This window comes from Lissotriton helveticus, chromosome 3_1 (assembly GCF_964261635.1).
Source record: "Lissotriton helveticus chromosome 3_1, aLisHel1.1, whole genome shotgun sequence".
NCBI classification, from domain to species: Eukaryota; Metazoa; Chordata; class Amphibia; order Caudata; family Salamandridae; genus Lissotriton; species Lissotriton helveticus.
In genome coordinates this window covers 460,265,653-460,277,708 of record NC_136061.1, presented here as the reverse complement: position 1 = coordinate 460,277,708, position 12,056 = coordinate 460,265,653, and the positions used below count along the sequence as shown (strand labels likewise).

Here is a 12,056-nt window from a genome sequence, read left to right as displayed (position 1 = left end):
AAATATGTCTGGTGTTGGCAGGCTGCCTAAAGCCAGTCTGTGGTCACACCAAAGTTGGTAGGTTTTCAGGAGGCATCTCAGGTACCCTCGGAGTACATGTTTCAATAAATCCCACACTGGCATTAGTGTAGATCTATTGAGATAAATAGTTTGGTACCAAACACTCCTGTGTTCAGAGAAGCCATTATTGTGCTGGGGATCCCGAGTTGTCGAGTTTCAAGCCCATATACTTTCTATGGCTTCCCTGGCATTTATAATACCAAGAAAGGACTTGAATATTGTCGGGTCATATCTACTCAAGCAGCTATGCCTACACCTGGCATATAGTGCATCCTGCCTTAGGGCTGTAAGGCCTGCTAGAAGGGTGACTTACCAATTGACTTACCAATACCGTAGACAATGCTAACTGGCATGGCACACAGGCAGTGTGCCATGTCGACTTTTTTGTTGTGTCTGCATCAGGGCATGGATGCTGCATTGCCAGTCTGCATAGCCTATGAGAAGGGTACCTAGAGGACCCTCTTCAGTCTCAATGCCATAGGTAACCTGCTAACATTTACAGGGGACCAGAAGTGCCAACTGTGGCATCGTTTTAGGGAAGAAGCACTGGCACAGGGGACCTGGTTGGCAGGGACGATGTGCACTACAATCAAAACCACATCAATTTCCGCCATAAAGTGGGGGGCTAACCATGTCAAAAATGACACTTTCGCACAATTACCAACACCCAACACCCATTTCACCCTTGCCCAGACATTTAAAAGGGACGACATGAGGAGACTTTAGAAAAATGTTTTTCCTAACACATAGCAAAAGATGTAACAACAGTTTGGATAGAGTATTATAATGTGCTCAAAGAAAGAAATTTCTTAAGATTTAAAATTTGTATCCGGCCCTCAAAAATGAACTGCTTAACCATAATAAGAGCCCTCAAAAAGGTGTTTTGGATAAGTGAATGAGAGGGGAGCCTTACATCATTTAGATAATGAGGAGCAATCACTAGCTCTATGCGAAAGACTGGAGGAATTGTGAAAACACTACCTACATTTTATAACATGCAGTGCTAAAGAGGTGTCTTACCTTTTTGTGGGCTACGTTCTTGCTGCAAACAAAGCCATTCACAACCACAGAGTCAAACTTCTTTCCACCTGGGATCTAATGATACAAAATACAGTTTAAAATCAGTGGGGACATTTAGAAAGTGTTTTAAGGTAATAGCTAGAAAGGCACATTTTGGTACCTTAAGATTTAAAAATAAAAATTGTAGAATTAAACATTTTATCAGGGTCTGCAAGTCTAACTAGAAAAAGTTACCTACCTGTAACTACTGTTCTCCAGCATTGGTATCTTTCATAGATTTCCCATTCTAGAACTCTTCCCTGACATATGCCTGGAAACGGTCAGAATTCAATATTACCATAGCTGTATCGATTTACAGCAAAACACTATTTAAACAGCCATAAATTAAATTCAGCCACTCCACCTCATGCAAGCTAAACTCCAGCCAATGCAATGAAGAGGTTTAGAGCTCCACCACTCTTCACAAATTTTCATCTGTCAGTTATGTGGGTCACCAGAACAAAAACAAGGGTGGGCAAATGGGAATCAATCAAAGATACCAATGCTGCAGAAGTGTACAATACAGGCAAGTATTATGCTACTTACCCAGTACGCATCTGTTCTTGGCATGTAGAGCTGTAGATTCACATTGTTTGCGTACTCCTGCCATCTAGTGTTGGGTCTGGTTGTTTGCAGGTTGTTTTTCTTCGAAGAAGTCTTTTCTAGTCACGAGGTAAGGTGACTCCTCCTTTTGGTGATAGTGCGCATGGGCATCGACTCTATTGTTAGATTGTTTTCCCGACTCCATTGTTAAGATTATTTTCCCGCAAGAGGGTGAGAATGGAGTAAATACATGTAGTACAGAAATGTCCATGCGTATGTAATGTAAATAATGCAAAACTGAAACAGCTACAGGTGCCCGGGGAGGTGGAAGGGTGCATGTGTATCTATAGCTCTACATGCCAAGAACAGAAGCTTACAGGGTAAGTAGCATAATCCGTTCGAGGCATGTGTGCTGTAGATACACATGCTTTGAGTAGACTATTTAGCAGTATTCTCCCAAAGCGGTGGCTAACCAATAAATGATGCAGCTGTTTGAAAATGTGTTTTTAGCACTGCCTGCCCTACATTGGCTTGTTGGCGTGCTAACACATCCACACAGTAATGTTTGGTGAAAGTGTGTGATGTGGACCATGTTGCTGCTTTACAAATGTCAGCTATTGGGATGTTACCTAAAAAGGCCATAGACGCTCCTATTTTACGAGTGGAATGCGCTTTAGGATGTATAGATAAAGTTTGTTTAGCTTAAGTGTAGAAGGTTTGACTGCTTTAACAATCCATCTTACAATACTAGATTTGGAAATAGGATTGCCTTTGTGCGGTGTATCAAATGTAAGTAACAAATGTTTTGCAAAAATCCTTTGTTCTACACTGGAATGAGGAAAATAACTCACTGATCCAAACCATGAATGAACTTTTTCACAATAATAATCTGACCCAACACTGCACAGAGCAAACCCATAACAGAGGCTCAATCCTGGATGCCATCACAGCACACAAAGACTCAGTCACCATTGACCACATCCTCCCTGTCGACTGGTCAGACCACATCATTCTATTTCACATCAATCAAAAGACCCAGTGCCTTACCCACACAAAAGAACCCCCTCATTGAATGAGAAACCTAAGTCGATTCCCCCTCGCCGACCTAGAAGAAAAGATAAGTGCACTCTCCTCGCCACCACATGCGATCTTTCCACAACAGAACTTTCCTCACACTACAAAGCAACAATGACCTCCATTCTTGACCAAATAGCCCCCCTGAAACAAAACAAAAGTCAGGAACATTCCATTGAGATCTTGGTTCAACACAGACCTAAACTCAGAAAGAGACAACTTAGACAACTTAGGAGTTGCAAAAAAACTGGCGAAACAACCCATCTACAATCCACCTTGATCAACTCAAAACAGAACGCAGGAAATATTAAAAGCACATCAAAAACGAAAAAAACGTCCTTAGTCTGTGGTGCACTAAACAATGCCAAAAATCGCCCCAAAGAACTCTTTACTCTCATTAGACAACAAACATCCAAGCCCCAAACCGCAATGCTGGCCCCCAAAAACCTATGTGACAACTTTGCCAATTTCGATAAAATCTCCAAGATTGAACTCTCCCTGGAGGGCCACCTCCGTCCACCCAACAAAAGCCCACCCCCCTCCAAAGAAGACAACACCCCACCCTGACATCCTCCCAACAACTGGAAATCATTCAAACCCATCTGCGAAACAGAAATCATTGAAATGATTACCGGAACCAATCCCTCATCACACATTGAGGACCCCCTCCCTGCCCAACTGGCCAAAAAACTCAAACTCTCCCTAGCCCTACTCTGAACAAAGATTATAAATAGCCCCTGAAAACCGGAATCATGCCAGACTGCCTCAAAATCAGCAAAGTCACACCATTATTGAGAAAACCGGGCTCTGACCCAAAAGATCTCAATAACTTCAGGCCTGTCTCCAATCTCCCATTCTTAGCCAAAATACTAGAAAAATGTGTTCTCCTTCAACTTACCCATCACATGGACAACAAAACCTTCTAGACCTTCACCAATCAGGTTTCAGAAAAGGTTGCAGCACAGAGACAGTGATCTTGAATGTCATAAATGATGTCTACAAATCACTCGATAAGGACCGTTGCTGTATACTCATACTCCTGGACTTATCAAAAGCCTTCGACATGGTTGACCACAAATTGCTAATCAATGTACTTCGAGAAAGGGTAGGAGCAGAAGAGGTGGTCCAACAGTGGTTTACCTCATTTCTGCAGGACCACTCCCAAAGAATAAAAAACCAGAAACTTCACGTCTGACCTACGCCCCATAAGCAGGGGCGTCCCCCAAGGATCAGTTCTCTCACCCTCACTGTTCAACATCTATATGGAGCCCCTCACCTCCATACTCAAAAAGGCCAACATACCCTTCCACCTCTATGCAGACGACACCCAGATCTACCTAGAAACTTCCTCCATTGGCGACATGCAAAGACTTAATGACACTTTAATAGAAGTCCAAAACTGGCTACCCCACAACCACCTGAAACTCTACCAAGATAAAACTGAAGTCCTCCTCATAGCCAACAAAGAGCAGTCCCCCCAAATCACAGAATGTGAAAAACCATTGATGCTCTCAACTACACTCTCATCCAGGCCGACTACATAAAATCACTGGGAATCACTCTGGATCCTAACCTAGACATGGTCATATACAACAAGAACACTGCAGAATGCTCAACAAATTCAAACCATTCATCCCTCCCAACTGACTTCAAACAAGCCATGCAATCCCTTCTGCTATCCAGATTGGATTACGGGAACGATACCCTCACAGGCACGGCAAAATCTCACCTAGCTACCACCAGATCAACTCTAAATGCAGCAGCCTGAATGGTGACTGGAGTTAAGAAATACGAACACATCTCACCCGCTCTCAGAGAGCTAAACTGGCTGCCAATCGAAACGCATGCCAAGTTCAGAACTGCTTGTCTCACACACACAGCTCTGCATGCTGGCTAACCTGCCTACCTGGCCTCCAAACTCAACAAAACTGGGCAGACAAGGAAATTCAGGAGCACTAACACTCTACTTCTCATCCCTCCGAAAACTCGCAAACCAAAAACCTTATCACGCTACTTCTCTGGAAATGCGCCCAAAATTTGGAACGCCATCCCAGTCCACATCAGGACTAACCCATCCTTCAAAAAATTCAAAAGCCAACTGACTCCTCTTCCTCAACCGAACTCTTACGAAAGGATAGCGGACGCATAACGCGGAATCATGCCCATTTGGGCATACAGCCACTGTGATAAGAATGACTTTTACAGCATCTACCTCTTGACTCGCTCCTCTGTCCCCTCTCCCAGAACAGGACCCGTTACGAATCAATGTGTTTACTACTGTTAAACTTGGTTATTCAATTGTTACATGACAAATGTTGTAAAGCACTCCGATACCTTCGGGTCTGGCCAGCGCTATATAAAACACTTAAAAAAAAATAATTTAAAAATACAATAGTGCTTTTCTGACATAAAGAGTATGAAGAGCTGGTTCTGCTATGGAATCAAGGTGAGGAAAGAACACGGGCACCTCAACTGATTGGTTAAAATGGAAAGCAGAAACCACTTTAGGAAGGAACTTTAAGTTCGTGAGAAGCACTACCCTGTCTCTATGAAATTGAAAGAAGGGTTCTTCTAAGTTTAAGGCTTGTAACTCACCAACTCTCCTCAATTAAGTCATCGCAATGAGGAAGGCCACTTTCCATGAAAGAAACTATAGCGGACAGTTGTGTAATGGCTCAAAAGGTGAACCCATGAGCTGTGTAAGCGCAATGTTGAGATTCCAAACTGGTGCTGGAGGGTAAGTGGTATTATTCTCTTAAGGCCTTCCATAAAGGTTTTAATTACTGAAATCTTGAAGAAAGATAGATGTTGTCTGTTTTACAAATGTGCATCTACTGCTGCAAGATGCAAACAAATGGAAGTGGAGGCTAAACCAGCACGCTGTAAATGCAGAAGGTAAAAATTATATTTTGAGTAGGTGCATCTAGTAAATCAATTGTGTTCTTAGTACAATACAGAACAAATCTTTTCCATCTAGCCGTATAGCATGCTCTGGTAGTAGCCCTTCTTGCTTCATTAAGAATGTTCATACATTCTGGTGGCAAGTTAAGATATCCAAACTCTATGACTTATGGAGCCAAATCGCTAGATTGAGCTCATTGGGATTTGGATGTCTGTGTGAGAAGACTGGAATTGAGATGTAGCTTTTGATGTGGAACTACTGACAGTTCTAAAAGTGTTGTGAGCCACAGATGATGAGCCCAAGTGGCAGCTGCTGGAATCAGTGTGAGGGATGTTTGTCTGAGCTTCCGAACCAGAAATGGAAGGAGTGGGAGAGGTGGAAAAGCATAGGCGAATATCACTGACCAATTGATCCATAGGGCAATGCCTTTGGATAGAGGATGTGGGGAAAATTGAGGCAAAGTTTGGGCATTTTGAGTTATCCACTGTGACGAACAGATCTATTTATGGGAATCCCCATTCTTGGAAGTATGGAAGGAGAACTTGGGGATAAAGTTCCCACTCATTAATTTTCAGCCGCCTTTTGCTTTATGAGTTTGCAATCCGATTGTCCACTCCTGGGAGGTGCTCTGCCAGAAGATAGACTCTGTGATGGATTGCCCAACGCCAAATTGTCCGAGAGAGGCTTGACAGTTTCAGAGAATGTGTCCGCCGCTGTTTTTGTATATAGTTCATTGCGGTCATGTTGTCGGTGCGGACTTGAACAACTTTCCCTATGAGGTGAGACTTTCAGTGCTAGATATACAGTTAAAAGCTGCAGGTAGTTGATGTGCAGACTGTTGTACTTGTTGTCCCATAGTCCTTGAATTGTCAAGATGTGAAGATGGGCACCCCAACCTGTGAGGAATTAATGATATGTGGAACAGGGTCAATGAAGGGCCACCCTTTTGATAGGTTTGGTGTGTTCCACCACTGCAGAGTGATGGGTGCGTCTGTCTACCAACACTAGATTTGTTAATTGACCTTGAGACTGATTCCACTGGCGTGCTAAGCACTACTGTAGAGGACGCATGTGCAATCTTGTATGAGGCACTATTGTGACGCGTGATGCCATCATCCCTAGCAGTTGCATAATATTCTGACGGCTAAGTATTGTTTGGCCTGAAACTCTATTAGAAGAGATTGAATATTATGATTTCTGGCTGCATTGGGAGAGGCGAGAGCTGTGCAAGTGTTTATAGTCGCTCCCATATAAGACTGCATTTTTGAAAGCTAACAGTGAGACTTTCGAGCATTGACTGTGAAACCCAATTGGTAGAGTAAGTCTAATGTAGTCTGAGTGTGGTGTAGACACTTTTGGGGCATGCTGCCTTTGAAGAGTCAGTCATCCAGATATGGGGGAAGACATGAATCGGTTGTCTTCTGAGATGTGGCACCTCAACTGCCAGACATTTTGTGAATACTATGGGAGCAGTAGTTACTTTGAAAGATAGTACCTTGAATTGATAGTGTTTCTTGCTATCACAAATATGAGGTATTTGTGATGAGCTGGGTGAACCGGAATATGAAAGTATATGTCTTAAGTCTGGGGTGGAAATAAAATCGCCTTGCTATTGTTGGAAGGACCTGTTGAAGCGTAACCATGTGGAAATGCTCTGAAAGGATGTACAGATTTAATGTCTTTAGATCCAAAATTGGTCTTAAGGAGCCGTCCTTCTTGGGGATTAGAAAGTACAGCGAGAACACCCCTAAACCGTGGTACTGTAATGGAACTGGTTCTATAGTTCCTTTTGTTAAAAGAGCTTGTGCCTCTTGTTGAAGGAGCTGCAGGTGGTGTGACAAGAGTTTGTAAGTGCGAGATGAAATATTGGGAGGATTGTTGGTGAGCTCCAGGCAATAACCATGTCGGATAATGTCTAACACCAACCTGTCTGATGTTATGGATTGCCGAATGGGAAGAAATTGTTGGAGCCTTCCCCGGACAGGTGTTAGATGATCTGGGAAAGCGTAGGCAAGTCACTGCTTATTGGGGGAAGGGAAGGTAAGCGCTGGTGTGCCCTTAACCCTACCTTTAAAATTGTTTCCGCTGTACCCTCCTCTAAAGAAGGCTCTACCAGAAGAGGGTTGCATGTTGGACTTGTAAGAGGAAGTGCTAGGGTCTGAGGATGTATTTTTAGACCCTGCTCTATAGAATGAGCGACAAAAGGAGCCTGTGCTTGAAGGAGTCTGAAGTGCTCCCATGGATTACGCCATGTCTGTGTTATTTTTCATCTTTTCTAAAGCATCATCAACCTGAGGTCCGAAAAGAGGTTGTTTCTCAAAAGGAATTTTTAAAATAGACTGTTGAACTTCTGGTTTAAAGCTCGAAATTCTAAGCCAGGCATGCCGACTTAAGAGAATGCTGGTGTTAACCTATCTTGCAGCATCAGCAGCATCAAGCGCACATCTAATAAAGGAATTAGAAATGAGTTTCCCTTCTTGAACTAGTTCTTGTGCCTTTTTTCTTATGCTCTTCTGGGAGGTACTGAAGTAGACCTTCCATCTTATCCCAGTGTGCCCGGTCATAACTAGCTGATATTCCCTGCGTGTTGACAATGCAACAGAGATCAGCAGCTTGAGCAGCTACCTTTTACCAGATTTGTCAATAAGCTTTGATTCTTTATCTGGGGGAGGTGCATCCCCAGTTGTCTGCGAGTTTGCTCTTTGACGAGCGTTGGAAACTACCAGGGAATCTAGAGGGAGCTGTCCTATAATAAAAGCCGGATCAGAGGGTGATGGTTTATATTTTTTATAAACTCTAGGTGTTAACATTCGTGCACGAAGAATTCCTTAAAAATGCCACCACGCCTTAAACATAGGAAGACTGACTAACTCTGTGTGAAGACTAGTGTCTCAAATAAAAAATCGTCATCCGAGTCCTCTTTATGCAGTGTAAACCCATGGTATGCTGCTGCATTGGAAATTAGCTCTAGATAGGATACACTATCATCTGGAGGTGAAGGTTTTGCAGGGTATAGGTCTGGATCATTATCCATGGGTGGATAGATATTATAATCTATCAACAGATCTGTAAGTAAAGGAACATTGCCAACCCTTTTCAATTTGTATATGCGACCGCTGGCAGACCTTCTGGAAAAGTATGGGGTGCAGACAGTGTCATATGCAGACGACACGCAGCTGATCCTCACCTTGGCCCAGGACAACTGCCAAGCGGCTGAGGATTTCAAGCTTTGCCAAGAGAACATTGAAAACTGGATGAAACATAGCTGCCTCAGACTAAATAACAGTAAAAACGGATATTTTAGTGGTAGGGAAACAGCTTTTCATCTGGTCCTCGAGTTAGGATCTTAACTTCTCCGAGCCATGAAGTAAAAAATCTTGGGAGTGTGGTTTGACTCCATACTGTCCTTTTCCCAACACATCTCTGCCCTCACAGGTACTTGTTTCAGGATTCTAAACATGTTTAAGAAAATCTTAGGGCTCATCCCAGACTGTGCCATAAAGACGGCGGTCCAGGATCTGGTGACATCTAGATTGGACTACTGTAATGTTCTTTATGTGGGAGCATCGAAAAGGACCATATATATGCTTCAACTGGTGCAAAAAGCGGGGGCTCGGATGCTGATAAATATCCCCAGATATGCACCCACATTGCCTGTTCCCTGGAAACTCTCCACTAACTGCCTATTGAGGAGAGGATGTCCTTCAAAGCCCTGTGTTATGCTGACATAATATTACAGGGCAAAGGTTCAAAATATCTCCAACCTATGATACATTTGTACCACCCCACGTGCTGCCTGAGATCAGCTGGAAGTGGACTGGTTAGCATTCCTACATACAATCGAAAATGCTTTTGTGGCATTGCCTTCAGGCACCTGCCTGCCAAGCAGTGGAATTCATTTCCTCAGCACCTCAGCTTTTAGGAAACATCGTAAAACTTGTCTGTCTAGGAGAATCTCACCCCTTAGTAATACCCCACTGAGACCACTTCTATAAAGCTCAGCCTTGATAGAATCCAGCACAGGAACACTCTGCAATGGAGTAACCAAGCGCTATATACAAGCTGCAAGTAATAATAATCATCATCATCATCATCATCCCCATCTCCTAAATCAGGCTGTGTGGTAGGAGATCCCTGTGGTGTTATGTGTGAATGGATCTGAGCCTGGCAGTATTAGTAAAGGTGAAGATGGTGGAGGTGGTGGCAAAGAAGGATGGATAGGACTTCTAGCAATGTCCTTCTTCTTAAGAGGTACCTTGTACCCAGTGTCCTCTGAACTGGCTTTCCCATGGAAGGAGATTTGGCTAATATATTTTCAGTGCCTGGATTGATGTAAAGCTTTTTCTGCTTTGGATCCAACCTGTCATTCATAATGTCTAAGATTGATTCCTGGGGATCTGAAATATGTTCTTTCGAACCGGACTTGTCCTTCTTGTCCTTGGAAGCGGAAGGTTTCGGCTCCAAAGCAGACTTTTGTTTTGAAATGGAGGATTCTGGCTCCGAACCAGATTTGTATTTCAGAGCGGAATGTTTCAGGTCCGAAGACGAACTGTCACCTCAATCCCGAGCCGAAAGGCTTGACCACTTGTTTCGGTGCTGAGCCCGAGGGTGGGGCGTCAGAAATATCGTCTCGGTGCCGACCAAGGTCCGAAGGCAGAGGTGGTGCCGAAGCCTTATGTTTGGTAATAGTCCGTTTTTGGGGTACCGGAGTTTTAGTTCTCAGGATACCCTGTCCCGCTGGAATGTCTTCTGAATCTGATCCTTGGACCGAGAAGGCATCCCCTTCTTCCGAAGCTGCTGCTTCTTCCTGTTCGGAATCTTCTCCAAAGATATCTAGAGTCTGTTGAGTGCCTGCAGCTGCATTTCTTGTCGTCTATCCGGACAATCTCAAAGAGGCTTTTTCGACCTGAACAAACAAGGCTCGCAGTCATCTTCCTTGTGTTCTGCTGATAAGCACAAGTTGCAGACCTGGTGTAGATTGGTTTGAGGGTACTTGGAGTGGCACTGAGGACAGAATTGAAATTGAGTCCGTGCCATCGGCAGAGGTGTGGATTGACGTGGCTAGGCCAAGAGGCTGCCCACAATGTTTTCGACCAAAGATGAGACTTTCCCGATCTAATGTATACGCGGAGAGAGGAGAACGTGTACGATAACAATACAGTCGGGGTTAGAGTAGATTGTGCACAGAGGGGAACCAGAAGGACGGTTTCGAACTGGAGCGCAGCAATGTATGTCTGAACCCGATGGTGGGAAAAAAAACAATCTAAGAATGGAATCGATGCCAATGCACACTATCACCAAAAGAAGGAGTCAACATGTCTCGTGATTAGGAAAGACTTCTTCGAAGAAAAACAACTTGCAAACATCCTTACCCAAATCTAGATGGCAGGGGTTTGAAAAGCATGTATATCTACAGCACACATGCCTCGGACATATTATTTTCTTGACCAGCAGTTAATCTTTTATAGATTCACATGCTTCAATTATGATTACCAAACCAACAACCCAAAGAAAGTAGCCACCGAAACAGCTGTTTAGGATTGTATCTGCTTATGCAGGCCGTAATACTTGGTCAAAGTAAGGCTAAATATCCACGCTGCCACCTTGTATGTCTTTAAGTGGCACTCCAACAAAGAGGGCAGCTTGCTCTGGTGGAATGTGCTCCCACTTTGTGTCTAACACGATGAACAGCCCTGGCACGGCACAATGAAATAAAAGTTGTGATCCAGCGCTTGATAATTTGTTTCATGACAGGACCACCTTTATTGGTATTCCTTTAAGAGATAAAAAGCCAGTCTGATTTTTAAATTACTTTAATTCCATCAATGTAGAATTTCAAACAATATTTGAAGTTTGAAGCTAAGGAGTGAAGAGCTTTTTCTAAGTATGTAGATTTTGAGGCTGTATCTCACATGGCCATTTCAGTTAAAAAATCTAAACAGTAGAAGCTGCTTGAAGAATCCTTCTAAAATTTGGTGGAATGTTAAGGTGCCAATATGCCATTGCCAGTGCTTCAGAATATTAGGAAGCATTCCTCAGATCACCTTCTGTGTGTTTGAAACAATATATATGCCATTGAGCAGAAAGGCCCAAAGGGAAGTTTCTGAACTTGGATCATCAGCTGAAATGTAGTCATGCTGTTCCAGGCCTTATTGTGCACCATCTTGCCCTTCTGTATCATCAACCTAATGGTGGCTGTAAACATTGTCATCCAAAACACTATCATGTGGTTTATGCTCAAGTATTAGCTGAATTCGCAGAACATCAGTTGGCACAAATTGTAGAGGCAATGTGCCTAGTTCTGCCTCAACTAATTGTTGAATCATTGAAACTTTCAGAAATATGGAAGGTTTCATACAAGGACACGGCTTGCTATATTGTAAGGGTTCATGGTACTGGTTTTCATCCTCCAAGTATT

The 12,056-nt window shown here is 43.3% G+C and overlaps 1 protein-coding gene across 6 annotated transcripts in view; it reads right to left on the bottom strand.

The window, feature by feature from the left end:
• Positions 1-12,056, bottom strand: part of PIKFYVE (phosphoinositide kinase, FYVE-type zinc finger containing) — a 2,266,845-nt gene that overhangs the window by 1,601,757 nt on the left and 653,032 nt on the right. For all 6 annotated transcript variants that reach the window (XM_078680343.1, XM_078680347.1, XM_078680342.1 and 3 more), the window contains one exon: positions 1,081-1,155. In XM_078680343.1, the coding sequence (XP_078536469.1) occupies positions 1,081-1,155 (75 nt within the window). The remainder of the gene's footprint in view (positions 1-1,080; positions 1,156-12,056) is intronic.